Here is a 27997-nt window from a genome sequence, read left to right as displayed (position 1 = left end):
AAGAGAAAAAATTACTCAGATTGCATCATGATCGAAAGTAATTAAAAATCACAAGGTGCCATTTGTACAAGAAATGTTCATCTCACTCTGCTTAAATAGAAGGTTATTAAGTAAATAGGTTAGTTAAAGGCAGGGGCGTACGCAGGATTTTTTCAAGGGGGGGGTTTTGCTCCCGAAAATTTGAAAATCGCGCCGGCCGAAAAGTCGCTCAGTGGGGGGTTTTTTTTTTTTTTTGGAGTCCAAAATAAATCGCAACGACTCAGCCAGCCGAAAAGTCGCTCAGTAACACTGGTCTCGAAATTTCAAAATTTGACATTTCTTCGTTGGTAAGGTCACCTTTTTTAGGTTAACCGTGGGAATAATAAAAAAAAAAAATAATAATTAAATAAAATAATTCCCAAATTTGTTTACACACATAAAAATACCAAAGGGTTGAACCCCAAACGTACGCCCTGGTAAAGGTAAGACCAGTATGAAATGCCCCAATTTCAAAAAATGAAATGGAAGCTCTTATTACCAATCATGTGAAAGAATATGTTTGAATATTACATGATGATAAAAATGTTGACGGGAAACCGCCTCCTAATTGATATATTTGGTAAATTAGTGTATCTCTCGCCTGTTGAGAGATATGAAATGCACGTGTCGCGCACGTGTGTGTAGTCCCATATACATCTTTCTGTGTACAGTGCTTCTAACTTTATGAAGACTTGGCCAAATTTCTTATCATTTTGATGATTCCAGAACCTTGCAGTACATCTATGCTAGATGATCAACCTTTTCTGATCGATTTCACAACGTTTCTTTCACAATGCAATCCCATGACCATAACTGGTCTTTAGCTTTAAAGATACTCTGTCCCTTCTGCACTGAGCCAACATCAAATTATGTAGAACTTTGCAGGAATTATGAATATGTCATGTATGTCTTACATGTATCTGTGAAATTAAACATTAGCAGTGTACTAATATTCAACTTAAGCAAGGACATCCGTTTACTTTCTAGACTTCCCTGTCAGACACTATTGAGTGACTGACTGACATCTTTTTTTATCTTTGGTAATAACATACATAAAATGAGCTGTAACCACTACTTGTAATGGCCAAAATGTAACTGTTGAATCTTTGAGCAGCACAAAACTTATGACCATAAGGATATTACTTAGGTGATTACAATCACTTATGTCGATTCGACAACTAATGGTCATTATTTTCCTACAAAAAGCCATTTTCAAACCCTTTTATTTTGAGGGAAGTTTTAAATTTAAGCATTGTGTTTCAAATGCCATTGGAATTTAACCTTTGTATTTTTTTAACCTTTAAAACATGAAAAATAATTTGTGAGCTTTCTTGTTCTTTTCATGTTAGTTTGGAAGTGTGTTATTGTATAAATGTTGCTCATAAATGCCCTCACATTCGAAATATGATGAGAAATACATGTAGCTTAAACGTTTGGACCAAACTTTCATGTCTGTGTATGTAGCCTTGTAATACACATTTTTTGGTGCAGTGCATGGGCCTTTCAGAAATACTGAGTCAATTTATATCATATTGCGATCATATCAAAACCTCACAGTACATCGATTCTGAAGTACTACATAATCACCATTGCCCAAATGGCTTCCAGTTTTTATATTAATCACATGACAAGACTGGTCATGACCTAACTTCTTTAAGTACATCGATCGATGTTGGGAACTGGTCATAACTGGTGTCAGAAATGAATGTGTAGCTGGGTTATTTGTTTCTAGTCTAGATGTCTAATACAATGAAGGTTTACAAAATAATGCTAATAATGTGAATTTTCCCTTCCTGTCATGACTTTTGACAAATTACATTTCTAATCTTTCAGTATCAGGGATAATCTTGACCTGAAACCTTGCCATCCATATATCCCTCTTTTGTTTTGTTCTTTTCTGAAAGGGGAGTAGTACTAAAGGATGGGGGGGGGGTGGTAAAAATAAATTATGTACTTATACACTCAGGCATTTCTCCATCCATATTATGAAGTGATTAGTAAAGCAAATGGCTCAAGAAATCATGAAATGATTTTGACAATAAATTCAGGAAGCTATACAATCGAGAAACAATTCTATCCACAGTTGCAAGTACAACCATTGCCCTATTTGAGGTATACATCTAATATCAATTTGTAGTCGAAATTGAAACTGATAGCAAAATGATGGAGTGCTATTTATGGGTAATAAAAAAAAATTAAAAACTCTCCTCAGAATACCCCCTATGTTTTAATACAATAATAGTTCAATCAGAATAATAATTCAATTCTAAACTGAAGTTACCTTGATAACTGTTGAGTCATCACAAACGATTGTAGTTCTGAAAACAATGTGGAGACAGTACACTGGACCCAGTTCTTTGCTCCTAAATATTAATCAATAAGTAAAGGGGAGACACATCGATTAAAAAGAAATCTGGTTAGTACTTCAGCACCGCCTGTATATAAAGTTGCCAGTCAGTTTAATGAATTGCAAATAAACTATCAGAAATTCAAAAAGTGTTTTTATCCATTCAGCATGCCAATACTGGGGGTCCTAGGCCCCTAGGAATGAAGTACAAAACCATAACTTCTACACTGCTTCAATTATAATCAATAATAAATCATGACGGTAGTCCAGTTATATGATTTACGTTGGTTGGCATGGCTCAGTAATATAATAGTATACAAATATACAGTGCCTTGAGAGGTTCTGGTTAAAACTATGCGCAAGAGGTGACTCCAATAGTACTATTTGCTGAGGGGCGCAGCCCCGAAGCAAATGGTACTTTTGGAGTCGCCGAGGCCTATAGTTTAACCAGTACCTCGAATAGAAGGCATGGTATATTTGTTTTATATCCTGCATCACAAATTTATTTAAAAAAAAAAAAAAAAAAAATGTCAATTTTTATCTAAGAAGATTTAAAATATTTTATTTTCATTAAATTAAGATTTGAAGAAAAAAAAATTGATTCAATTCAAAAAAAAAAAATTCACATTTTTTTTTCAACTCCCAAATAGTAAACCAAAATAGTACTCTCATATAGTACTTTCTAAAAATAGGTCAAATATTTCTGGTCATGTGACGAGCTCTCAACCAATCAAAAGCCAACAAATTTTTGATGCAGGATATAATAGCAATTATTACTGCAATGCTTTTTCCAAAAAACCCAATTGAAAGGTAGAAGAGTATTTCTTACCACTCAACCATTTTTGTCGTAACTGGTCCATTTTTGGCAACCTCTTTGAAGAGGGGTAGATGTCCAAGCAAGAAGCTGTGCATAAATAAGATAATTGAAACTATAATTATGCCATTGATTCATTTTTTCTTTTCTTCTATTTGACTGTTCTATTTCTCTTGGGACAAATGTTAGTCAAAATGAGGAATAAAGAGCTGATGGTGTCGAGGGAGGGGGAGGGGAAGGGATGGGGTGAGGGAGGGAGGCGGGGAAGGGAGGGAGGCAAGGTCTCATATGTCAGTTATATATAATAGAATTCCCCACACCATACAATTATTTCTGTCTAATTATCACCTAGCCCTGGCATTGAGGCTAGTAGTATGGTAGCAAGGCCAAGATCAGATACGCCAGAGAAACCACAAATTATACAGCCAGGAATGTAAGCACAATCCCTGACTGCCGTCAACTCAAAGTTATTGTGAAAAAATTGCTTGTAAGTTGTACATTAATTTGAGTTAATTTCATTTAAATATATAATATACCAGGCCAAGTCTCACACTTTGAGCCTTTTCCAAAAATTAGCGAGTCTGTCCTGCGGCAAATTAAAATGTCCAAATTTGAGTTTGCTCATATTTATACAGATTAGCAATGTGACATGACACAACCCATCTAAGGCCGCACGGAAAAACCTAACGTTGAAATAATGACCTGATGACACCACTAACTTTAGCCTAGGCGTTTAGCAAAGTATCTCCTTTTGAAGGCGTGTTTTGAATCGGAAAATCATCGATAATTGAGTTTGCCATATTTCAACATTGCCTTTTATTTAGTTAAGACCATTTTTAAAAATCACAGTTCACAAAACAAGGGATAGCTTGCAGAAGAATCTTCGAAGACCTAAGACTAGAGTAGCTACTATATAGTAGACCGAAAGCAGCAGTCTCTGATATCGACGGTTGTTCGCTGAGATTACATCTCGCTCCTCTGACCGCCTCTATACATAGACTGAACAAGGGCAAGTCCAGTCCAAAAATAACTTTACTTTCAATAAAAGCAGAAAAATCAGACAAACCAATCAAAAAAAATTGAGCAAAAATCGGATAAATAATAGACAGTTATGAATTTTTGAAAAAAGTATGTTAAACTATGGAACAATGAGAAATCAACACCAATTGCCAAGATGGTTATCAGTCTGTGACGTCATGTCCTCACAACTTATCATTTGCTTTACATAGTTTAATCCCATTAATTTGCCTTTTTATCACCCAAAACTTGATTTCCCCATGCCTTTGCCCAGGTTATATAATTTGTATCATATTGCGTGCATGACATTTCCCAAAAACCTTTATGAATTTGAAGAATTTATACGATTTTCTGAATATTGTATTTCATATTATTGATTTTTATATAAATAGTTTATCAAAATTCTTTTTTTTCTTGATTTAATTGGACAAAAATTACTTTTTATTTGTGCATCCACACAAACACATATTTCTAACAATCTAACTTGGATGCTGGTGTGAAGAAATAAGATTCTTAGGGTGAAAATAGGAAATTTATATTATCAATATACAAAAAATAATTAGTGGATAGTGAGGACCATACGTCACAGACTCATGAGTGAGTTGCCAACTTGTGTAGTGATTTTTAAAGTTTTTCATGTCATTAAAAATTCATAACTTTCTTATTAGTTATCCGATTTTGCTCAATTTTTTTTTATTGGTTTGTCTGATTTTTGTGGTTCTATTGAAAGTAAGTTATTTTTGGAGTGGACTTGGGCTGAAGTACTTCCTATGGGGTACCGTGTGGAATGAATGGTTTGGTTCGGCCGGACTGATATGATGAGATATGCAACAAGTTTTGTTTCCACTCTTTACGTCTTCACTTATCCACTTTGGATTCAAAATTATATTACATATTAATTTTAAAAGAAAAGATTTACGATAGCTTGCCGAGTTAGATCCTAAATTATTGTTTAATCCGAGAAAGACTTGTCGTCAACATTGAAGGCATGAATACATAATTATTATTGTTTTAAACCAAGAAGGTACACCATGGTAATAAATTTTAACAAACACATCAAATATACCTAGACATCTCGCAACCATAGCCATTGTAAAACCATATATTAATGATACATGTAAAATATAGATTGGAGCAATTCTCGTCAATTGGCTGAGTGTGATTTATATAATGAGTAATATTTGCATCTACCTGTAGTTGAAGAATAGATACAGTGCATAAACTGGAACATATGGAGATGTGGAGAAATCAAGTTGGAGCTCAATTGGAAGGAAGTAACGAGGATTACTAAAGCAAGAGAGACTGGGAGACGAGGAAAGCAAGAAGTTATGGAAATCGAGAGATGACTCGCGAGATAGCCTTGCATTAGTTAAGGAATTAATCCTTTATATAATTTTGTCTTCAGAGGAAGTAGACCAATTTCTTTTTAAATTGGAGATAAGTGTAAGTATTAGACAAATCGGAAAAAGAATTAATGAGAAAATTATTAATTTTTTTAAATGGAGATCAATACATGTAAATTAGATGGGGAATCTCCAACTGGCATTTATGTGCGATGTCACACGTAAGTGTAACGCATGTCACACACAAAAAATGAGAAGATAAGAGAGAATAATGTAAAAGAGAAGAAGATAGAGGATGGAGGGAAAGGGGAGACAGAGAGAGAGAGAGAGAGCGAGAAAGGAAGAAAGGAAAAAGCAAGAACATGAAACTGAAAGTACGAAACGAAACGAAACGGACGAAAGTACAACAATACGAAAACAGAAGTTCTATAAAATTGTCTTTAAGGATACTATTTCCCTTTTGCAGCCAGCATCAAATTCTGGAGAACTTTGCAGGAATTATGAATATGTCATGTATGTCCTATCTGTGAAATGTAAACATTAGCAGTGTCTTAGTATTCAAATTATGCAAGGAGACCCGTTTACCTTCTAGACTTCACTGTCGGAAACTATTGAGTGACTGACATTTTTCTTTGGTAATAACATACATAAAATGAGCTGTAACAGGTACACGAGCAGGTTGGGATGGGGGGGGGGCAAACATTCCAGGGGGCTCACATTCCAGGGGCAGTGACGTAGTGAGAAAAAAGTTCGGAAGGGGGGAGGGGGGCAGACGAAAAACCTGCATCACCACCAGTCTTACACGTAACATGCAGGTCCCGCGGAACGTTTTTCAAAGTGGAGTATTATCGATCAGGTAGAGCGTAAATTGGCGTGGGGGTCCAGGGCATGAGCCTCGGCAGGGGGTCAAGGGGCTGAGCCCCGGAAGCTCAGGGGTTTTAGGTATTTAATTACGGTTAGATTAGCATCCAGGGGCCCTCTGTAAGGCAATTGACGTGTTCCAAGGGGGGAGAGCCCCCAGAAGCTCAGAGGTTCTAATATTTAACTACGGCCAGATGAGCATCCAGGGACCCGCCTTAGAGCCCTTGTTGGGATCCAGGGGGAAGAGCCCCTGAAAGCTCGGGGGTTTTAGGCATTTAATTACGGTCAGATGAGCATTTTTTATACCTTATTTGTGACATTGGCAGGTCACTTATTTTTTTCTCCGTCTTTCTTTCTTTTTCTCTTTAACATACTTTTTCAAAAAGGAGGGGGGGGGGGGGGGCTCGAGCCCATACACTTTGCAGACCATGACATAAAGGCTTCTAAATAAGCGTATTTCGCCTGACTGTAATTTGGGAGTTTCTTATTTTCCAACAAACGCATAAAAAGGTATGACTTACAAAAAAAATGGAGAAAAAATGCCGGAAAATCATGTCACAACATCAACATTTGTAAATCACTTGTTTGGAATAAGAAATACATCACCCCCCCCCCCCCCACTCGGTACGCCAGCGTTCAGGGGCTCATGTCTTCCCACCCCTATCACAAAAAAGCGGACACGCTTTCCCATTCTCGCACAATATGTCCACGATATGCGCGTATCGCTATTATAGAGACCTCCATTGATAAATGCCGTATAGGTGGCATGCGCAATGTTTATGAAATGTAATTCCTGTGAACTTTCCTTTTTCTTTGAATGGAATTGTAAATGTGATTTAATTCAGGTTTTTATTATTGTTACGTTCTTTTGGTTTAAAAATACAAACCATGTTTACTCCTTTACTTTTTTTTTTGGAGGGGGGGGGGGGGCGTTTTTTTTTTTGGGGGGGGGGGGGCAAAAATGCGTTTCCCCCCCCCACTTCCGGCGCCTTTGTACACGAGCATTGAATCTTTGTGCAGCACAAAACGTACGACCATTCGGTAAAAGGGTCTGAAAATCAGACTATTACTTAGATGGTTGCAATCACTTATGTCGATTCGACAACAATTACTAATGGTCGTTATTTTTCCACTAAAAGCCAGTTTCAAGCCCCTTCGTTTTGAGGAAAGTTCTAAATTAGTATTGTCTTTCAAATGCCGCTGGGATTGAACCTTTTCTTTTTTTTTTCGCCTGCAATTTGGGACATAGTACCTTTAAGAGAGAAAGAGAGGTTATTTCTAAAATTAAATTTTACAATTTCTATCGCTTGTGACGACTACTTTGAATTTCCGGAAAAAAAAAAAAATCAAGAACTTCCTGGGGCTCCGCCCCAAGACTCTCGGCAAAGGCAATTTATTCACACAATTTCTTGCTGTATGCTGCCTCGAGATCACTGGAGCGAAGGAAGGTAACAATAAGAATCCATATTCAGTGAAGGATTCACTATGAATATGACTGACAAAGAAAGCTGCCTTGAGATCACAAGCGAAGAAAGGTAAGAATCCCTGAGTGAAGGATTTATCCTTTGTATGCAGACGGATTCTTTTACCATCCTTGACCAATTTTATGAGATGGAATGTTAAATCTGAGGGCTTTTTGTCCTCTTTGAAAAGAGCACACAATAAGGGCAGTGCAACTTAAATATCAAGGGATGGATTCAAGATTAATTCTAGAATGAAAGGAAAGGCTATTCGACTTTCAAGAGCGATAAAAACTCTAATCCATCCCAGGCCTTGAAATTTAAAGTGCACTTCCCCCACTGTGTGCTCTTTTCAAAGAGGATTAAGAAAATCTATTAAGAAAAAAAAACACTTTTATAAACGATTTCGTTTTAAGCCAACGTGTGTGAATGAAGCAATATATATACGAAATATCGTTATAAGTTAAATACACTTCTACGTTTTGCTAAAAGAAAATATTTCTATGAAAAATTTGACAAAGTCAAAGGAAATTTAAAGAAAACGAGGTAATTTTTAAACGATATTCTAGGTAGAAACAAACCATCAAAAGCCAATGGAATTATTCACCAAGATATCAAGGTAGAAGATCCGTTTGATGTGGCAAATAAATTAATGAATTTTTTGTGAGTGTAGGAGATAACCTTACACGATCTTTACCAAATCCATGTGCAATATTCTCTGACTTTATGCCTCAAATGTTTGCCAAATCTTTGTTTTTTAACCCTATATACCGAACATGAAGTTGTTGATGTTATAAAGAATATTAGTTCCGGAAAGAGCCTTGGATACGATAACATATCTCCCGATATTCTTAAACCTAGTATATATTTCATTATTAAAACCTTGACTCCAGTGGCGTACCTGGGGTACTCCGTCAGGGGGGCAAGCGTCCGAAACAAACAAAAAAGGCGATGCTAATTTTCACTTCTGGCGAGCCAGCGAGCAAAAAAATCTTTAAGTAACGTTTGGTATATAAACTGGTATTGTTGCAAGTTGGGGGTGGGAACATTCACTTGTTAGCGACGTTAATTTCATTTTTTTGCAAACGAGCGTAGCGAGCAAGAAAAAAAAAATCGCTTCTTTTTTAATAATTGCCACTTAGACTTGGTTCAATTGTCCCATGCAGGGCCCGGGAACAATATTGTGTTTAGGGTGATTTTATACCCATTTTAGCTAGCGAGCGAAAATACATCTTTCTCTCAATGAATTGCTATATAAAATTTGTTTCATTGTTGCAGGTCGGGGCGGGCACAATCGTGTTTAAGGCAATGTCAATCCCATTTTGGCGGGCAGGCAATCCCCTACATTTCTCTTTTAATGATATTGTAGCAGGTTAGTGGTGGGCACATAATTCCACGAGCTTGCGAGCGTAGCGAGCGAGCGAAAAAATTCACTTCTCTTTTATAGGGAAAATATGGTACATAAAACTTGGGTTCATTGTTCCATGTCAGGGACGTGATTATTAAAAGCGGTGTTATTTCTATTTTGGCGAGCGAGCGAGTAAAAAAAAAAATCACTTCTCTTTTTTAGGGAAAATATTGTACATAAAACTTGGGTTCATTGTTCCATGTCAGGGACGTGATTATTAAAAGCGGTGTTATTTCTATTTTGGCGAGCGAGCGAGTAAAAAAAAAAAATCACTTCTCTTTTATAGGGAAAATATGGTACATAAACTTGGGTTCATTGTTCCATGTCAGGGACGTGATTATTAAAAGCGGTGTTATTTCTATTTTGGCGAGCGAGCGTAGCGAGCGAGCAAAATTTTTGTAATGATAATTGGTTCATAAATTTCAGATATTTTTGTTGCAGGGCAGGGCTTACACAATCATGTCTAAGGTGATGTTAATTCCGTTTTGGCGAGCACGAGCACACCAAATCTTCTTTGAATAACGTTTGGTACATAATTATTAACTGGTTGTTGCAGGTTGGGGGCGGGCACGTTAGCGGTGGCAATTCCATTTTGGCGAGCGAGCATAGCGAGCAAGCAAAAAAAAAAAAAAAAAAAATTCTTTAATAGAAATTAATAAATAAACTTGTTTTTATTGGTGCAGGTCAGGATGGACGCAATCGCGTTAAACGCGATTCAATTCCTAATTTGGCGAGAGGGCGAAAAAAACTCTTCCATTTTTAATGATATTGTTGCAGGTCAAGGGTGGGCACAATTGTTTCCAAAGCAATGTCTATTCATCTTATTCGCGAGCGAGTGTAGCGAGCGAAAAAAATGAATTAGTCGCTTTTAGTAACATTTGGTACATACATTGTGTGTTATTGTTGCCATGGTTGCAGGTCGGTGCCCGTCGGGGCAGGCACAATTGTATTCTAGGCAATGCTAATCCTTTTCTTTTTTCAAAAATAGGCTAGCAAGCAGTTCGCGCCAGCGAAGAGTTTCAAATTATTATATAACTTATATTTTCCTATTTTCATTTGTCTTATTTTTTCAGGGCCGTATGCGGAATATTTTTCTGGTGGGGGAGGGGGAAAGATGAGTTAAAAGTTTTCGAAGAATCTCAAAAGCAAAAGGAGTGAAGGGAGTTCAAGCGACCGAACTGGTCATGAGGGTACTTTTGCATTTTCAAAAGTAGAATTGAAGGATTTGGTATAGGCCTACACTACATTTTCAGGAAAAAACTGTACGTTTTCAAAATATCTGGGGTCAACTGCCTTCCTCCCCCCCCCCCCTGTTGCGTACGGCCATGGTCTTTTTTTTTCAATTTCCCCATTTTTTCCTTTCCTTTTTCTTTTCCCTTTTTCTTCTCCTTTTCTCTCTTCTTCCTTTTTTCTTTTCTTTTCCTTTTTTCTTTTTTTCTTTTTCTTTCCTTTAATTCTTCCCTTTTCCTTTTTTCTTTTTTTTCGTTCCTTTCTTTTCTTTTCTTTTCTTTCCCCTTTTTCTTTTTTTTCCGGTCAGGGGGCACTCTGCCCCCCCCCCCCCCCCCTGCCCCCCCCCATAGGTACGCCAGTGCTTGACTCACATATGTAATCAATCTATCTATACAAACCGGCGTCTTTCCTGATAAGATGAAAAAAGCAAAAGCTACTCCTATTTATAAAAAGGGTGGTAAATTTGACTGTAATAATTACAGACCAATATCTGTTTTGCCATCGTTTTCTAAAGTTCTCGAAAGACTCGTATATAATACATTGTGTAATTTTTTTTATCATGAATAATTTGCTTAGTCCTAACCAATATGGTTTTAGGAAGAACTGTTCAACTGAATTTGCATTGATTGAACTTTATGACATATTCTTAAATGCATTAATACAAACAAACATGCAATCACTATTTTCATGGATCTATCGAAGGCGTTCGATACTCTCTCACACTCAATACTGTCATCTAAGTTATCATTTTATGGAATAAGAGGCTTACCACATTCTTGGTTTTGTAGTTATTTAAGAAATAGGAAACAGTTTACTCTATATGATGGTCAATCATCAAATTCTAAAATGATTTCATCCGGTGTTCCTCAGGGGAGTATACTCGGCCCACTTTTATTTTTAATATATATTAATGACATAGTAAACTGTTCAGATTTCTTTAAATTTGTCTTATTTGCAGATGATACGTCACTGATAGCCTCTGATGTAAATTTTAATTCATTAGTCCGTAAGATTAATATAAACCTGGAACATGTGTATAATTGGCTTGTTTGTAATAAATTGTAGTTAACTATTTTGAAAACTACGTTTGTAATTTTTAGGAATAAACAAAATAAAAGACCTGACTACTCTGACGTAAAACTGTTACTAAACAGGTCTGAGTTGAAACAATATTCTACTTTTACATACTTAGGCGTACAGTTAGATGAATTCTTAACATGGGACTCTCACATTAATGTAACTTATAGTAAGATATCAAAAATTACTGGGATAATGAACAATGTGAAATGTATATTACCACCTAAACTGCTATACAAGACAATTTTCTCTCTTGAAAGTGAAATAACACTTTCAATTCATTTTAGAAATAACCTCTCTTTTCACCTAAAGACAATTTCTCTCTTGAAAGTCAAATAAACTCGAGAGCATCGATCCTGGGGCTCTGCCAGGCCCCTCAAGCTCTACGGATTCATTAGAAAGCAAAATATAAGCCCACTCAATAATTAATATATATTCAAACTTTATAGCGATTCATCCAAATGAAAAATCCACGTAAGAGGCATTTTGAAAGTTTTAAGAGAATTCCTTCAAATTCAGGAATGGGGTGTTCTTTTTCAGGAAACTCTATTTAAACGTGTGGAAGCACTCAGGGCGGCTCTGTTTTTTTCTTCAACTGTAACAACTCTCCTTGAATCAGATATGGACCATAAACAAGCCTCATTATCTTCAGTAAACACGTGTCATTTCGGACCTTAGAGCTATAATTATATAGTGTAATAGAGGCTAAGTGAGTCTTCCCTGGCCCTAGCTGGGCCTAGGGGCTAGACTATGTGCGGCTCAGCTTCCGCGCCGTGTCAGAGAACAAGTGTCACGCGCCCCCATGCGCCGTGATTTATGACCGCGAATCCTTCATGATTCAGCCGCGGACCCCCAAAAAACACATTTTTCGGGGCAATGTGGCAAGGGAAATCGGCTCTAACATAACAACGGGCAAGATAGGGCAGCCAAATGTGGTATCAAATTAAAGCTTAGACATCAGAAAAAATGGTGGTATTAAAATTGAAGCGAAAATCCCTGGAAATTCAAACATTTCCTCTGGATTTATAAAAAATAAATCCCCAAACATGAGTTTTGGCGTACTTTGGTTCCTCCCTGGCCCACTGCAGTGGGCCAGGGAGGAACCAAAGTGCGCCAAAGTGCGCCGCGGCGTGGGCTAACATAGAATTCCCGTTATGACTTACTGAAGAGGTTTCGGTTGAGGAATGTGACTGTAAATGTTCCGGACGTACGAAATGTAGAGGATAATTCCAAGGAAAATGGAGAAAAATGCCGTCACAAGAAGACCAAAACCAAATAAAATCAAATTTCCCTCCATTACAAGTTATTCCTCGATTTAGTTTTCTAGTCTTTCCGTGAAGACTCGGCTCCGGGCTCCCACAGTTAGTACGAAATTTAAGAAGGTTATACGATATAACTAGAAGTAAAACTAATATTGGATAGAGTGTGGGTTTTAGGTAGTTAACTTAAAGCTCCTAACAACCACTCCTGTGACCTTTTATTATTTACACAATTTCTTGCTGTCTAGACAGCCTCGAGATCACCGGAGCGAAGATAGGTCAGGAACGTGATTAGCAGTGGCGGATCCAGGGTGGGCCGAAACGGCCACGGCCCCCCCTTTGGCGGCGCAAAAAATTGAGAAGGAAAAAAGAGGAAGAAAAAAAAAAGGAAAAAAAGGGGAAAAAAGGAGAAGATAAAAGAAAAGAGATCGAACAAAAAAGTAAAGAAAAGAGAGAGAGAGTTCAAAAAAGAGGAAAGAAAAAGAAGAGAGGAGCCGGGGAGAAAGAAAAACAACCGGTCGGCCGGTTGTCTTTCTTTGCCGGTTGCCGCGGCCCTACTCAAATGGTAGTGACGGTAACGATGGATAAAGCAGGGACTTGTTAGTTGTATCCCAAGTCCCTGGATAAAGTGACTCTCACACTCTGCCGTGTAGGCCTACCGTGTGCCACCGTGCGCGAAAATGTCTGCGGACGGTGGAGAACGGCGAGGGCACACGGTGGTTCGTTATCAAAGCGGGCAACACGTTAATAGGGCGTTGGCGCTTATTTACACCCGGTGGGACCCGGCGAAAGTTTTGGGCATGTTCAAAACTTTGGCCGGCTGGCACCGGCCGCAAGTAAGCGGCAAGAGGACGGTGTTGAACGGTATGAGGACGGTATGAATACGTTATGAAAACGGTCACACTGTATGAGAAAACGGTCACACTGTATGAACACGTTCACAACACGCTCATAACCCGTTACAGATCGGTGATGAAAAATGGAGAGCGGACTGACCGTTGCCGTTCAAATCGGGGTATTTATGGCAGTCGTGTCATGACGTCAGCAGTCCGGGGACTCGCTCACAGGACGCTCCGAGCGGTGAGGGGACGCTAAGTGACTGGTAGGTGGCTGCTACAAACCCGGTGCACACGTTCGAGACCCGGTATGGGCCCGGTATGGAAACGGCCAAAATTTTCAACAAAAGTCAATCTGGGCGGTGAAGACGGTAGAAGCACGTTCAACATCCGGTATGCGCCCGGTGAGAACGGTCAGAAGATGGCAACGAAACGGTGAAAAGATTAATTTTATGATTTTTTTTTTTTGCGGCCGGGGACAAGTTCGCTCAAAACCCAACGTTCTGGACTCTGTTTTTTTTTTAATAGCCAGGCAGGTGGACGGTAGGCCTACACGGCAGAGTGTGAGAGCTCCGTAAGGGAATAAGGAGGAAGGGATGCACATGCAGGCGTGTACGCAGGGGGGGGGGGGGGGGGGGGGGGGGGGGGGTCGAACCCCCCTCAAATTTTTGTCAAGTTGTCAAGTTGGTCCTGAGGTGTATAATGCGTAGACTAGGGGTTCTCAAACTTTTTCTTTGACGGTCCAGAAGCGATTTCTATGAAAGCTGTAAGGTCCGAAATGACACTTGTATACTGAAGATAATGAGGCTTGTTTTTGGTCAATAAACAATGTTGTATATTATTATTGTATACATGTATATATATATATATATATATATAGTTCTCCTATTCAAACTTCGTCTGTAAAATGCATAATAAATTCGTTTTCGAGGGTTGGCAATGAAAATAGATAAACAGTAGAAACAGATCATGAATAAAGAAATAAACAGCTTGTTCGATTTGTTTTGAAGCATTATCTTTAAAAACCCGGACAGCTTTATCTTTATTATCCTTAAAAAATAACGTCTATAATCACTCTGAGATGGAATAAAATACCAATACGAATTGCATTATGCAACGTCTAAACATAAAGGTCGAGTCCCTGGGGACTTGGATCACGATAATGCCGATAATACTTTACCGATGACCAGATTTCAAGTAAAGTTTACTATAAAGAACCAATTCCGACATTCAGAAATGATTTTCGGTGACTGGTGTGTCAGATGTGATCATTCACAAAGGAAAGGCCAGCACATAAAAAAATTACAGTTCCTCTCTCAGCTCTCTTTACTCATGTGACCTTTGAAAAAGTTCGTTCCCGATTTGGGCGCATGCGGAGTGTGCAATTACGAACTCGCTTATGGATAAAAGAACATCATAATCAGATTATCCGACCCCGGAAACCCAATGAATTCATCAACTTTTATCATACTAGCCCATTTCCTTTCATAACTATACTTGACCTGTAATTCAGATGGCGGTCATTTTGGATTTGACCAATATGACCAGTAAGGCACCCCAAGGAGACCTCAAATCAGTGAAAGAACATCAAAATCAGATTCTCTGACCCCCCCCCCCCAACACTATAATATATAAACTATAATCATACAAGCGCTTTTCCTTTTGGAACTACGCTTGACCTTTAACTCAGATGGCGGCCATTTTTGGATTTGCCCAATATGGCAGTCCCAGAGAGCGCCCTTCTTGGCGTCCGGCAGAAATCGTAATAGTATGGTATAATCTACCTCTGGGGCAAATTTTGTGCTTTTAGAAGAATCTGCACCAAAATATTTCTAACCGCGCCCCACTAATACAAGTATAATTATACTTAATGAATGAAACGACTGGATAACCCATATTCAGCTTTGCCAGCTAGCTAGGGACCACACTACAGGTCTTCCTGGCGCGGGTCCAGGGGGGAGGGGGGGGGGGGCGGGGCGAGAGGGCCTTGACCCCAAACCGCCAACACAAAATGAAGAGAGAGAGAGAAGGGAAAGGGAAAGAAAAGAAAGGTACGGGAGATCAATTGTGATGTTTCCCACCTACGCGGTGTGGATCGGGGGCGAAAGGCCTTCGCCTGCCCTTCCCTGGCAAACAAAAAGAGAGAGAGAGAGAGAAGGAAGGAAAAGAAGGGAAAGGGAAAGAAGAGAGAAGAGGAAAGGAAGAAGAAAGAAAAGTGGGAAAAGAAGGAGATCGGGGGGGGGGGCCGGAAGGGCATTGCCACCCATGCTGTTGCCTCACCCCCCCCCCCCGCAAAACAAGAGAGAAGGAAGGAAAGGGTAAGAAACAAAAGAAGAAAAGAAAAGAAGGGATATCAGTTGGATCGGGGGCGAAAGGCCTTCGCCTGCCCTTCCCTGGCAACAAAGAAGAGAGAGAGAGAGAAGGAGGAAAAGAAGGGAAAGGGAAAGAATAGAAAAGGAAGAAGAAAAGAAAAAGGGGAAAAGAAGGAGATTGGGGGCCGGAACGGCCTTGCCGCCCATGCTGTTGCCCCCCCCCCCCCCCGCAAAACAAGAGAGAAGGAAGGAAAGGGAAAGAAACAAAAGAAGAAAAGAAAAGAAGGACTATCAGTTGCAATTTTTCTGCAAACAAGATGTGGATCGCGGAGAAAGGCCTTTGCCTCTGCCCCCTCCCCGACCACCCACCCCCTCCCCGCCAAAAAAAAAAAAGAGAGAAAAAGAAGGGAAAGGGAAAGAGGAGAGCTAAAATGGAACACAAAAGAGGGAAGAAGAAAAGAAAAGGGTGAAAAGAAACATAGATCAGTTGCGATTAATCCCACCAAAATCGCGTGGATCGGGGGGAGGGGGCGAAGGGCCCCTGCCACCCTCAGCAAACTTAAACGAGAGAGAGAGAGAGAGAGAGAGAGAGAGAAGTAAGGGAAGTGAAAGGGAAAGAGGAGAGAAAGGGACAGAAAACAAAGAGGAAGGGGAAAAAAGGAATTAGGGAAGATCAGTTGCGATTTTCATTGGTTCTTCTATCATCATTTTACAATTATCATTGTACAAATGTATTTATATATTCATTTATTTATTCCTGTTTGATAACAAAAATATGAATATAAACTCATAAACTCAAAACAGCAACAAAATTAAATGTAGGAGGAAACTATCTTGCTAGGAGCAAGAAGCGCAAAAATGATCATTAATATAATTCATATTGTTTTAATTACATCTTGTGAAATAGTATGCATTCAAGCTTTGGGGATTTTTTGTTGGTGTATTTGTATGAAAGAAAGCGTTTGAAGCTTATAATGCACATGTTGCAATTTCAGGTGCAACTTAGTGTTCAAATATGGGACACGCACGGCCAGGCACTAGTGTAGGAAATCTTCAAATGTTAATCAGGTATATGACTAAATTATTTGTCTGTTGCCTTCCGAAAAAGTTTATATTTAGTCAGGCCTGAATTGAGTCGCAAAACAATTATTATTTTAAAAGGAAAAAAAAACATATTTGATGACGTTCAAAATTCCCCAATAACCAATACGATTGGAGAGCGAGTACTCGTTTTTTTTTTCTTCAAAACTTACTTTACTTAAATAGCTGGCCCGGATACTTGAGCCTCTCACAAAACGCAAGTATAGGCCTGATGTGTCATATAAGGTAGATGCAGGCGCGGATCCAGCGGGGTGAGCGGGCCTTACCCCCCCCCCCCCCCTTCCGCAAGAGAGAGAGAGAGAGAGAGAGAGAGAGAGAGAGAAAAGAGAGAGAAGGAAAAGAGGGAAAGGGAAAGAGGAGAGAAGAAAGGGAAAGAAAGAAGAGGAAGAAGAAAAGAAAAGGGGGAAGAAGGAGATCGGGGGGGGGGGGCGAAAGGGCCATGCCTCCCAGGCTGTTTGCCTCCCCCCCCCCCCCAATAAAACAAATAAGAGAGAAGGAAGGAAGGAATAGGAAAGGAAAAGAGGAGATAAAGGGAAGGAAAATTGAGGAAGAACTAAAGAAAAGAAGGGGGATATCATGCAGTTGCAATTTTCCCGCCAACAAGTTGCGGATGGGGTGGGGCAAAAGGTCTTTGCCTCCCCCGCCCCCGCTAAAAAAAATGAGAGAGAAGGAAGGAAAAGGAAAAAGGAGAGCTAAAAGGGACCAAAAAAGAAGAAGAAGAAGAAAAAAAAGGGTGAAAAGAATTTTGATGCGGTGTTCGAGTAGAATTCTGTGAGATGATGATATACTTTCTCGTAGCTTGATGTGACGAAGTGTCTTTATCCAGATATCTGTTGATAGTATTAAAGAATATAGAAGCCTGATATGACCTTCTGCTCGTAACCGACACATCACCGCATTAAAATTAAATTGCAAATAGGGAATTCCAATGTTTTATGGCATTGTAATAAAACAAATTTCCAATACTACCTACTCTTTCTGGTAAGTTAAAGTTGAATCGGCTATTTCTTGTATTATAATCATGTAAGTCAGTAACAAGATGGAAGTTGGATCGAATATAATGATTCGACCTAGTATGATATATTTTATGCACGTGATGCAATACGAGTTGTTTTGATCTTTGGTCGACTTCAAGAAAACCAGCTTTAGAAAGTTCGCTGTAGCCAACATGAGTTCTTGGACCAGAACAGTTGATAAATCTCACCATTTTGTTCTGTATAATCTTCAACTTCTTTTGATCTGACTTTGTTTATGTTACTATACCATGCAGGGTTAGCAAAATTAAAGCAAAATTAGTCAAATAAACATAGAATAAGAGCAAAACAGAGTGTACGTCTTGCTTTTAAATCCATACAACTTTGATACCTGTAAAAAAATATTCTAGCATATTGACATCAATGATGCTAATTACCATGGTAAATCATGTGGCCGGCCCGGTACGTATTCGGTACTTGGAGGCTTTTTTTCTCAACGATATCGAAATGAGCGACGCGAGCGCGAGCGCGAGCCCGAATAGGTGTACGAAATAACGAAACGATGCCGCAGCTAGGCGACCCGATCGGCTCTGATAATTTGTCTTCCCGGTTTTCTCTTTTCCTTTTTCCTGACCCCTATTTATCAATTTCGAGGACACCTGTGCACATAAGCGCCGGAATTGGGGGGGGGGGGCAGTTGCCCCCCCCCCAGTCAAAATAGTGGGGGGGGGGGGGCAAAACGCATTTTTGCACCCCCAAAAAAGATACGCCCCCCCCCCCTCCAAAAAAAAAAAAAAAAGCAGTAAAGGGGTAAACATGGTTTGTATTTTTAACCCAAAAGAACATAACAAAAATAAAAAACCTGAAAAAAAATCACATATACAATTCCATTCAAAGAAAAGGAAAGTTCACAGTAATTAAATTTCATAAACATTGCGCATATGCCACCTATACGGTAATTATCGATGGAGGTCTTTATAATAGCGATACGCGCATATTGTGCGAGAATGGGAAAGCGTGTCTGTTTTTTTTTGTTATAGGGGTGAGAAGACATGAGCCCTTCAACGATGGCGTACTGATGGGGGGGGGGGGGAGAATTTTTTATTCGATATCAGTGATTTACAAATGTTGCTGTTATGACATTTTCCGGTATTTTTTCTCCATTTTTTTAAAAGTCATACCTTTTTATGCGTTTGTTGGAAAATAAGAAATTCCCAAATTACAGTCGGGCGAAAAATACGCTTGTTAATAAGCCTTTATGTCATGGTCTGCAAAGTGGCTGGGCTCGAGCCTGTGCCCCCCCCCCCCCCCCCTCACTTTTTGAAAAAATATGTTAAAAATAAAAAGAAAGAAAGACGGAGAGAAAAAATAAGTGAACTCCAAATGTCACAAATAAGGTATAAAAAATGCCTAAAACCCCAGAGCTTATGGGGGCTCTGCCCACGGACCCCACCAAGGGCCCTAAGGCGGTTCCCTGGATGCTCATCTGACCGTAATACAATACCTAAAACCCCTGAGCTTCAGGGTGCTCCGCCCCCTGGACCCCACCAAGGGCCCTAAGGCGGCCCCTGGATGCTCATCTGACCGTAGTTAAAAATTAAAACTTCTGAGCTTCTTGGGGCTCTCCCCCTCCCTCCCTAGAACACGTCATTAGCCTTAAAGAGGGCCCCTGGATGCTCATCTAACCGTTATTAAAAACCTAAAACCCCAACGCTTCCGGGGGCTCTGCCCCTGAACCCCACCAAGGGCCCTAAGGCGGGCCCTGGATGCTCATCTGACCGTTATTAAATACCTAAAACCCCTGACCTTTCGGGGGCTCTGCCCCCTGGACCCCACCAAGGACCCTAAGGCGGGTCCCTGGATGCTCATCTGACCGTAATTAAATACCTAAAACCCCTGAGCTTTCGGGGGCTCTGCCCCTGGACCCACCAGGGGCCCTAAGGCGGCCCCATGGACCACGTCAATAGCCTCAAAGAGGGCCCTTGGATGCTCATCTAACCGGCTCAGCCCCTTGAACCCCGGCCGAGGCTCATGCCCTGGATCCCACGCCAATTTACGCTCTGCCTGATCGTTAATACTCCACTTTGAAAAACGTTTCGCGGGACCTGCATGCGACGTGTAATACTGGTGGTGATGCAGATTTTTCGTCTGCACCCCCCCCCTTCAAAACGTTTTTTCTCATGGCGTCACTGCCCCTGGAAGGGGAGCCCCCTGGGCCCCTGGAATGTTTGCCCCCCCCCCCAATCCCACACTGCTTCCGGCGCTATATTTCGAGAAATATTTTGTCCGCGGACATTGCTTGAAATTGACCCCTTTTTCCGCGATTTTGGTAACGATCATGGTGGTCCCTAATTCACATTGATGATCCCAACGGGCAAATACTCAGTGTCAAGCCAAGATGGCGAACCGTGACGGTCACAGTATTAACGATCAGTTAGAGCGAATTGGCTTGGGGTCCAGGGCCTGAGCCCCGGTGTCATAGGCGATTTGTTCCGTGCAGGCGATCGGTTCCTCCGGAACTGATCGCCTGGATATGTACCCGCCGATTTGTTCCGGATTCGTAGATTCGTTCCGCTAGTCACAGGCGATCGGTTCCGGCCAGGCGATTCATTCCGTGGAACCAATCGGCGGGATATTTAGCCGCCGATCCGTTCCGAATCTCATCGGAGAGCGTGCGTGCTCACGTATTATTGAATACACGCCATGGTACACCCCTAAAGCAAAATGAACTATTCTGGTCGGCCTTTGCAACCAATCAAACTTCTCCAAATTAGCTACACCAACGATTGCCAATTTGAGAACTTTGTATAGAAATGCAGATTCCCGTTGTTCAAATATGTTGATAATTGCGGCCAATGATTGACCACAAACAATCATGGATGCTCATCTGACCGTTATTAAATACCTAAAACCCCTGACCTTTCGGGGGCTCTGCCCCCTGGACCCCACCAAGGACCCTAAGGCGGGTCCCTGGATGCTCATCTGACCGTAATTAAATACCTAAAACCCCTGAGCTTTCGGGGGCTCTGCCCCCTGGACCCCACCAGGGGCCCTAAGGCGGCCCCATGGACCACGTCAATAGCCTCAAAGAGGGCCCTTGGATGCTCATCTAACCGGCTCAGCCCCTTGAACCCCGGCCGAGGCTCATGCCCTGGATCCCACGCCAATTTACGCTCTGCCTGATCGTTAATACTCCACTTTGAAAAACGTTTCGCGGGACCTGCATGCGACGTGTAATACTGGTGGTGATGCAGATTTTTCGTCTGCACCCCCCCCCCTTCAAAACGTTTTTTCTCATGGCGTCACTGCCCCTGGAAGGGGAGCCCCCCTGGGCCCCTGGAATGTTTGCCCCCCCCCCCCCAATCCCAAACTGCTTCCGGCGCTATATTTCGAGAAATATTTTGTCCGCGGACATTGCTTGAAATTGACCCCTTTTTCCGCGATTTTGGTAACGATCATGGTGGTCCTTAATTCACATTGGTGATCCCAACGGGCAAATACTCAGTGTCAAGCCAAGATGGCGAACCGTGACGGTCACAGTATTAACGATCAGTTAGAGCGAATTGGCTTGGGGTCCAGGGCCTGAGCCCCGGTGTCATAGGCGATTTGTTCCGTGCAGGCGATCGGTTCCTCCGGAACTGATCGCCTGGATATGTACCCGCCGATTTGTTCCGGATTCGTAGATTCGTTCCGCTAGTCACAGGCGATCGGTTCCGGCCAGGCGATTCATTCCGTGGAACCAATCGGCGGGATATTTAGCCGCCGATCCGTTCCGAATCTCATCGGAGAGCGTGCGTGCTCACGTATTATTGAATACACGCCATGGTACACCCCTAAAGCAAAATGAACTATTCTGGTCGGCCTTTGCAACCAATCAAACTTCTCCAAATTAGCTACACCAACGATTGCCAATTTGAGAACTTTGTATAGAAATGCAGATTCCCGTTGTTCAAATATGTTGATAATTGCGGCCAATGATTGACCACAAACAGTAACTATAGACAGCGCCGTCGCGAAGCGACGGGGACTGGGTCGGGTCTAGCAAAAAGGGCAGTTGTTGCCATAGGCTTAGTTTGCCTGTAAAAGCAGATGTCGGGGTGTTTTCTAATCAGGCCTTCTAATTTGGTTTGAATGCTGCTTTATATGATATCGTGTTACGTCAACCACCTATTACCGGGCTTCATCACAGAATCTAATTATGCATGTGAGCTGCATGAATGATGTACATGTAGTTTAAATGAAAGAGATGCGGGGTGGGGTGGGGGGGGGGGGCCGGGGTCAACACAAAAAGAAATGAGTGGTCGAGCTGATAATTAAGAAGGACCAATAAAAAAAAAAGAAGAAGAAAAGAAGAGAAAGAAAATTCCTCAAGTAAAAGACGTGTCCGGCAGAATAAAAAAAAAAGAAATAAAAGAAAAACCCGACATATTTTGTTGAATTTTCAACCCTTGGTACTAGCCGACAAAAGTTAGTGTTAAACAGAGCCATAGCATAGTGTGTCTATACCCCCCCCCCCCCATTCCGCTACATACAGTGGCAGATCTGTTGCGCCCCCTTGTTTGGAAACCACTAATTTCACGTACATTTTCACGTACATGTAGGCCTAATATCAGAAAACTATCGCCTGCCCCCCCCCCCCCGTGCCGAGTATGCACGTGCGTGCATGCATATGATATACATGTACTCTATGCGCATAGTCAGTAGGTTATTTATTTATTTATTTTTCGTACCGCGCGCGGGTAATTCCGTACGAGGTTATAAACCTTATTATTAAGTAATATTTCAAAAAAAATAATATTGGTTTTCATTCCAACAATAAATACAAAAGTATCAAGATAAAGCTAAAATTTATTTTTACCATGTTTATTCGACACAAGTAATAAAAATATACGCGATTATATAAGCAGAAACGTTCGGCCAATGTCGGATAAGAACGGCGGCTTTCGAACGTATCTGCGAACGAGTCGATCCAGTAGATTCGTTCCGAGGAACAAATCGCCTACCACACCGGCAGTAGGTCAAGGGGCTGAGCCCTGGAAGCTCAGGGTTTTTAGAGTTAAATTACGGTCAGATAAGCATATTTAGATACCGGCAGGGAGTCCAGGGGCAGAGCCCCCGGAAGCTCGGGGGTTTTAGGTATTTAATTACGCTTAGATGAGCATATTTTGATACTTCATTTGTGACATTCGTAGGTCATTTCTTTTTTCTCTTTCTCTATTTCTTTCTCTGTAATATACTTTTTCAAAAAGTGAGGGGGGCTCGAGCCCCCGAGCCCAGCCGTTCTTCAGGTCCTGACATGAAAGCTTCTAAAAAAGCATATTTTTCGCCTGACTGTAAATTTGGGAATTTCTAATTTTCCAACAAACGCATAAAAAGGTATGACTTACAAAAAATTGAGAAAAAATACCGGAATGTCATGTCATTTCGGCAACATTTGTAAATCACTAGTATCGAATAAAATACCCCCCCCCCCATCAGTACGCCAGCGTTCAGGGGCTCACGTCTTCTCACCCCTATAACAAAAGACACACACGCTTTCCCATCCTTTCACAATATTTCCACGATATGCGCCATAAAACCTCCATTGATATAGGTGGCTTGCGGAATGTTAAGGAAATTTAATTCCTGTTAACACTTTCCTTTCTTTGAATGGAAATTTATATGTGATCTAATGTAGGTTTTTTATCATGGTTATGTTCTTTAGGGTTAAAACTACAAACCATCTTTACTCTATAACAGCTTTTCTTCCCTTTTTTTAAGGGGGGGGGGCAAAAATGCGTTCCCCCTCCCCACTTTTTTTTGTTGGGGGGGGGGGGCGAGTGGCCCCTGCACCCCCCTCACTTTCGGCGCCTATGACACCAGTCCTACGTATTAACTCTTCATTTTCGTAATATGTTTCCTTTTCTAGAACTTCAGTCAGTGCCAGCATTTCACACGCCTATAGATAATATGGAACTGTGAATTAATGACTTCATAATATGAATTTATAGAATTATTGATAGATACTCCCTAAGAAGAAAAGAGTGAATGTTCACTCTATTTTCACTCCCCGGTAGTCACGTCAGTGATCACTTGTTTAGGAGTGAATATCGATTGATTTAAAAGTGCTCTCTAAGAAGGAAATGAAGAGTGAATGTTTAATTTATTCTCACTACATTTTTCAATCTTCCGAGAGGAGTCACGTCAGTGATCACTCGATTTTTTTTTTTTTTTAGAGAATATGATTCTATTGATTAGAGGTAGAAAATCTAATGACAACCTTGCTCTAAAAAATAAACTAGATGATATTACTATAGAGAGAAAGATATGTAGGCATCATAGAGATAAAAAGTGTTAGTAGTATATATCTCTATGGTAGGCATCCATCTTGATCTACTGAAGATCATACCAGCATGCATGCGCAGGTGGCTGCGGTACATAGTCTTACCACTGAGGGCGATTATTACCCCTTTTTCCTTCTTCCCTTCCTTCCTTTTTTCCCTCCCCTTTATCTCCTCTTTTCCTTTTTTCTTTCCCTTTCCTTCCTTCTCGCTTATTTTGTTGATGTGGGGGGGGGGGGGGGGGGGAGGCAGCGCCGCACTGGGAGGGTATAGGCCCTTTCGGCTCCTCCGATCTCCTTCTTCCCCCTTTTTCTTATCTTCTTCCTCTTCTTTCGTTCCCTTGCTCTCCTCTTTCACTTTCCCTTCTTCTTTTTTCGTTCTCTCCCCGTCTCTCTCTCTCTCATGATATTCGTTCCAAACTAATGCCTATAACTTGCGGTGTTCCTCAGGGAAGCATTTTAGGCCCAATTCTATTTTCAAGTTATATAAATGATATGTGTATTTGTATAAAAGACTTCAAACTATTATTGTACGCAGATGACAGCGTACTACTCTATTCAAATCCTGATCCTAAATATATTGAGGAAAAGCTCAGTGAACAGCTGTCTACGTGTGTCGATTGGATGACTGATAATAAGCTTTCTTTACACTTGGGAAAAACAGAAAGCATTTTATTTTGTTCTAAAAGTAGTTCTAAAAAGTCATTTGAATTCAAAGTGACACATAATAATCAAGCAATCAAGAGAAAAGAGTCTGTGAAGTATTTAGGCATTGAGTTGGCTAGCGCAATTTCATTTTCATCTTTAGTAGAATCAGTTGTAAAAAAAGCAAATTCTCGTCTGAAATTTTTGTACAGATATCAAAGTTGTATGGATTTAAAAGCAAGACGTACACTCTGTTTTGCTCTTATTCAATGTTTATTTGACTATGCTAACCCTGCATGGTATAGTAACATAAACAAGTCAGATCAAAAGAAGTTGAAGATTATACAGAACAAAATGGTGAGATTTATCAACTGTTCTGGTCCAAGAACTCATGTTGGCTACAGCGAACTTTCTAAAGCTGGTTTTCTTGAAGTCGACCAAAGATCAAAACAACTCGTATTGCATCATGTGCATAAAATATACCATACTAGGTCGAATCATTATATTCGATCCAACTTCGATCTTGTTACTGACGTACATGATTATAATACAAGAAATAGACGATTCAACTTTAACTTACCTGAAAGAGTAGGTAGTATTGGAAATTCGTTTTATTACAATGCCATAAAACATTGGAATTCCCTTCCCAATGGTGTAAAAGAAATAGGAAACTATGATCATTTTAAGAGGAAATTAAAGGAATACCTAATACTTGACAGTCAGAGAAGAGAAGTGAATGACATGTTATATGATTGAAATTTTTATTCTTCTGTCGGTTCATACTTTTTCATGTTGTATATACTTATGTTTTCGTACGTTATAGAATTTCTACAAATTCATCATTATTTTCCTCTTCTTCCTTCTCCTCTTTTTCTTCTTCTCCTTCTTCTTTTTCTTCTTGTACTTAATATCATTTCTATCATCAGTTTAATGTTGTTATTATTATTATCTTTAATAAGTAGTTCTTTTAATTTTCTTATCTGTCTGTAAATATTACTATTTTAACTTATTAATTTTATACATGTCTGTAAGGGACCCCACTGGAAATAAGCTCTCGAGCTTTCGTGGGTTATCCTGTTCAAGCTGACTTTTTTTGATCTGTTATTATTGTATATTGTTGTATGTTGGAAGCTTGTCGAATAAAAATCAATCAAATCAATCAATCAATCAATCCCCCTCTCTCTCTCTCTCTTTTTTTGCGGGGGGGGGGGGAGGCAAGTGACCCGCTCGGCCCCCCCCCCCTGGATCCGCGCCTGGTTAGCACACATCCCTTTCCCCCCCCATTTATTCAATTTGAAATGACAAGGAAAATATTTTACTTACTTTACTTACTTACTTTAATACACGATGTTGTAGGTCTACGATCGATGAGCAGGCATGATCCTATGTATATAATGGTTGGTTGGTTCTTCGTTTAGATGGCGCTCTTCAATCTCAAAGATTATTTGCGCCAGTCAATTTCGTGTATAGCTTTGGCGTGGGCTTCGGAAATCAAGCCCACGAGCGACTTTCCTTGGTGAAATGAAATTAATAGTGATATGGTTTTATATATAAAAAAAAAAAAAAAGCTGCAATATTAAAATTGCATAAAATGCACATAAAAGGCGAGATGGGAGTTAGTTGCAATTGTTCATGGAAAAACCGCAAATACTTCATTTTATATATTATTACAGGATCGACATAAGTTAAGGGGATCCCTGATAGCTTTAAAAGCTATCTAAAACGATTAGTATCGTATATGTAACCCAATAATTCACGAGTAAAAATTGGGTTAGACATCAATAATTGTTTCAGATTGGGGTTGTTCAATTTAATCCTTTCTTTTAAGAGACGTCTATCTTTGTCGTATTTTGTACAATAGAAAATAAAATGTTTAATTGTTTCATCTTCTTGACAAACTTCACAAAGACCAGTATCGTGTTGGTTAATTTGAAAAAGGTAATAATTTAAACTACAGTTACCTACTCTTAGTTGTTGTATCAAGCATTCTTCTCTGCGAGATAGGCCTTGTCTATGTATGGGCTTTGAAACGTCGCTATGCAAAGCATATAAAAATCTACCGTGTTCTGCATTGTCCCATTCTGCTTGCCATAATTTGTTATAATGGATCAAACGAGAGGCTGCCAATTCACTTCTTGTATTTGGTATAACTATGTCTATACACCTTTTCATGGCTCCTTTTTTGGCAGCCCGATCTACGATCTCATTGCCCCTAATATCGCAATGTGACGGAATCCATTCAAAAGCAACACAAACATCCTTAAACTGCAAAATATTAATTATGGATAAAATTTCATTTACAATAGCACATCTAATAAAGTATGAATCAATCATTTGTAAAGCTGACAAAGCGTCGCTAAAAATTACCACCGAAGAGGATTCAATAAAATTAATCCACTCTAGTGCCATTAGTATGGCCACTAGTTCTGCTCTCATAATACAGATATGGGATAATCTAAAAAATTTCACCACATTATAATGAGACACATAAAATGCGGCTCCTGTCTTCCCATCCTCGAGTTTAGAACCATCTGTATATATATGTAAAAACCCATTCCATGAATTTCCAATGCTATCTAGAACAATCGATTTTATTTCAAATGGAGGCATTTCCTTTTTTTGCACTTTGCCATGGTGTTCGAAAGACACTTCTGGTCGTGCTAACCGCCATTCTGGGATTTTCGGCAATAAGTTGGTTTGCCCTTCCACCACTACTTCGTCTCTAAAGGATCGCAGTTTAAAAGGTCCTTCTCCTATCTTCCATTCTAAGTTATTTAAATCATAGTCATCACCCAATACTTCTTTTGTTGGGTGGTTTAAAGTACTAGACAGTAAATAAACTCGAAAGTTATCATTTAACAACCTTCTACGATATCTCAGAGGCAGCTCCCCTGAAATAATAATTTGCCTGAAATAATAATTTCAGGCAGTGGTCTAGCTTAGAGGGCAGCATACACTTATTGGGCATATATTTTG

General features: G+C 40.1%; 1 protein-coding gene across 1 annotated transcript; it reads right to left on the bottom strand.

Moving 5' to 3' along the window:
- Nucleotides 1–2219: 2219 nt before the first annotated feature.
- On the bottom strand, nt 2220–12920 carry LOC115922690 (cholesterol 24-hydroxylase-like). The gene is made up of 3 exons (XM_030982060.1): nt 12739–12920; nt 3195–3269; nt 2220–2381 (listed from the first exon to the last, which is right to left on the bottom strand). The coding sequence occupies exons 1-3, from the start codon at nt 12870–12872 to the stop codon at nt 2285–2287; spliced, it is 306 nt and encodes a 101-aa protein (XP_030837920.1). The 5' UTR covers nt 12873–12920; the 3' UTR covers nt 2220–2284.
- Between the last annotated feature and the right edge of the window lie 15077 nt (nt 12921–27997).

This window comes from Strongylocentrotus purpuratus, unplaced genomic scaffold, assembly GCF_000002235.5.
Source record: "Strongylocentrotus purpuratus isolate Spur 01 unplaced genomic scaffold, Spur_5.0 spur5_scaffold_12, whole genome shotgun sequence".
Lineage (NCBI taxonomy): Eukaryota > Metazoa > Echinodermata > Echinoidea > Camarodonta > Strongylocentrotidae > Strongylocentrotus > Strongylocentrotus purpuratus.
This window is presented reverse-complemented; position numbering and strand designations above follow the sequence as displayed.

What these genes read in the sequence shown, in the direction of transcription:
- LOC115922690 (XM_030982060.1), bottom strand. Translation starts at nt 12,872, where the DNA reads ATGGAGGGAAATTTGATTTTATTTGGTTTTGGTCTTCTTGTGACGGCA. An exon ending in CCTCAACCGAAACCTCTTCA is followed by an intron (nt 3,270 to 12,738) that starts GTAAGTCATAAC and finishes ATTTATGCACAG; the next exon opens with CTTCTTGCTTGGACATCTAC. An exon ending in ACGACAAAAATGGTTGAGTG is followed by an intron (nt 2,382 to 3,194) that starts GTAAGAAATACT and finishes ATTAATATTTAG; the next exon opens with GAGCAAAGAACTGGGTCCAG.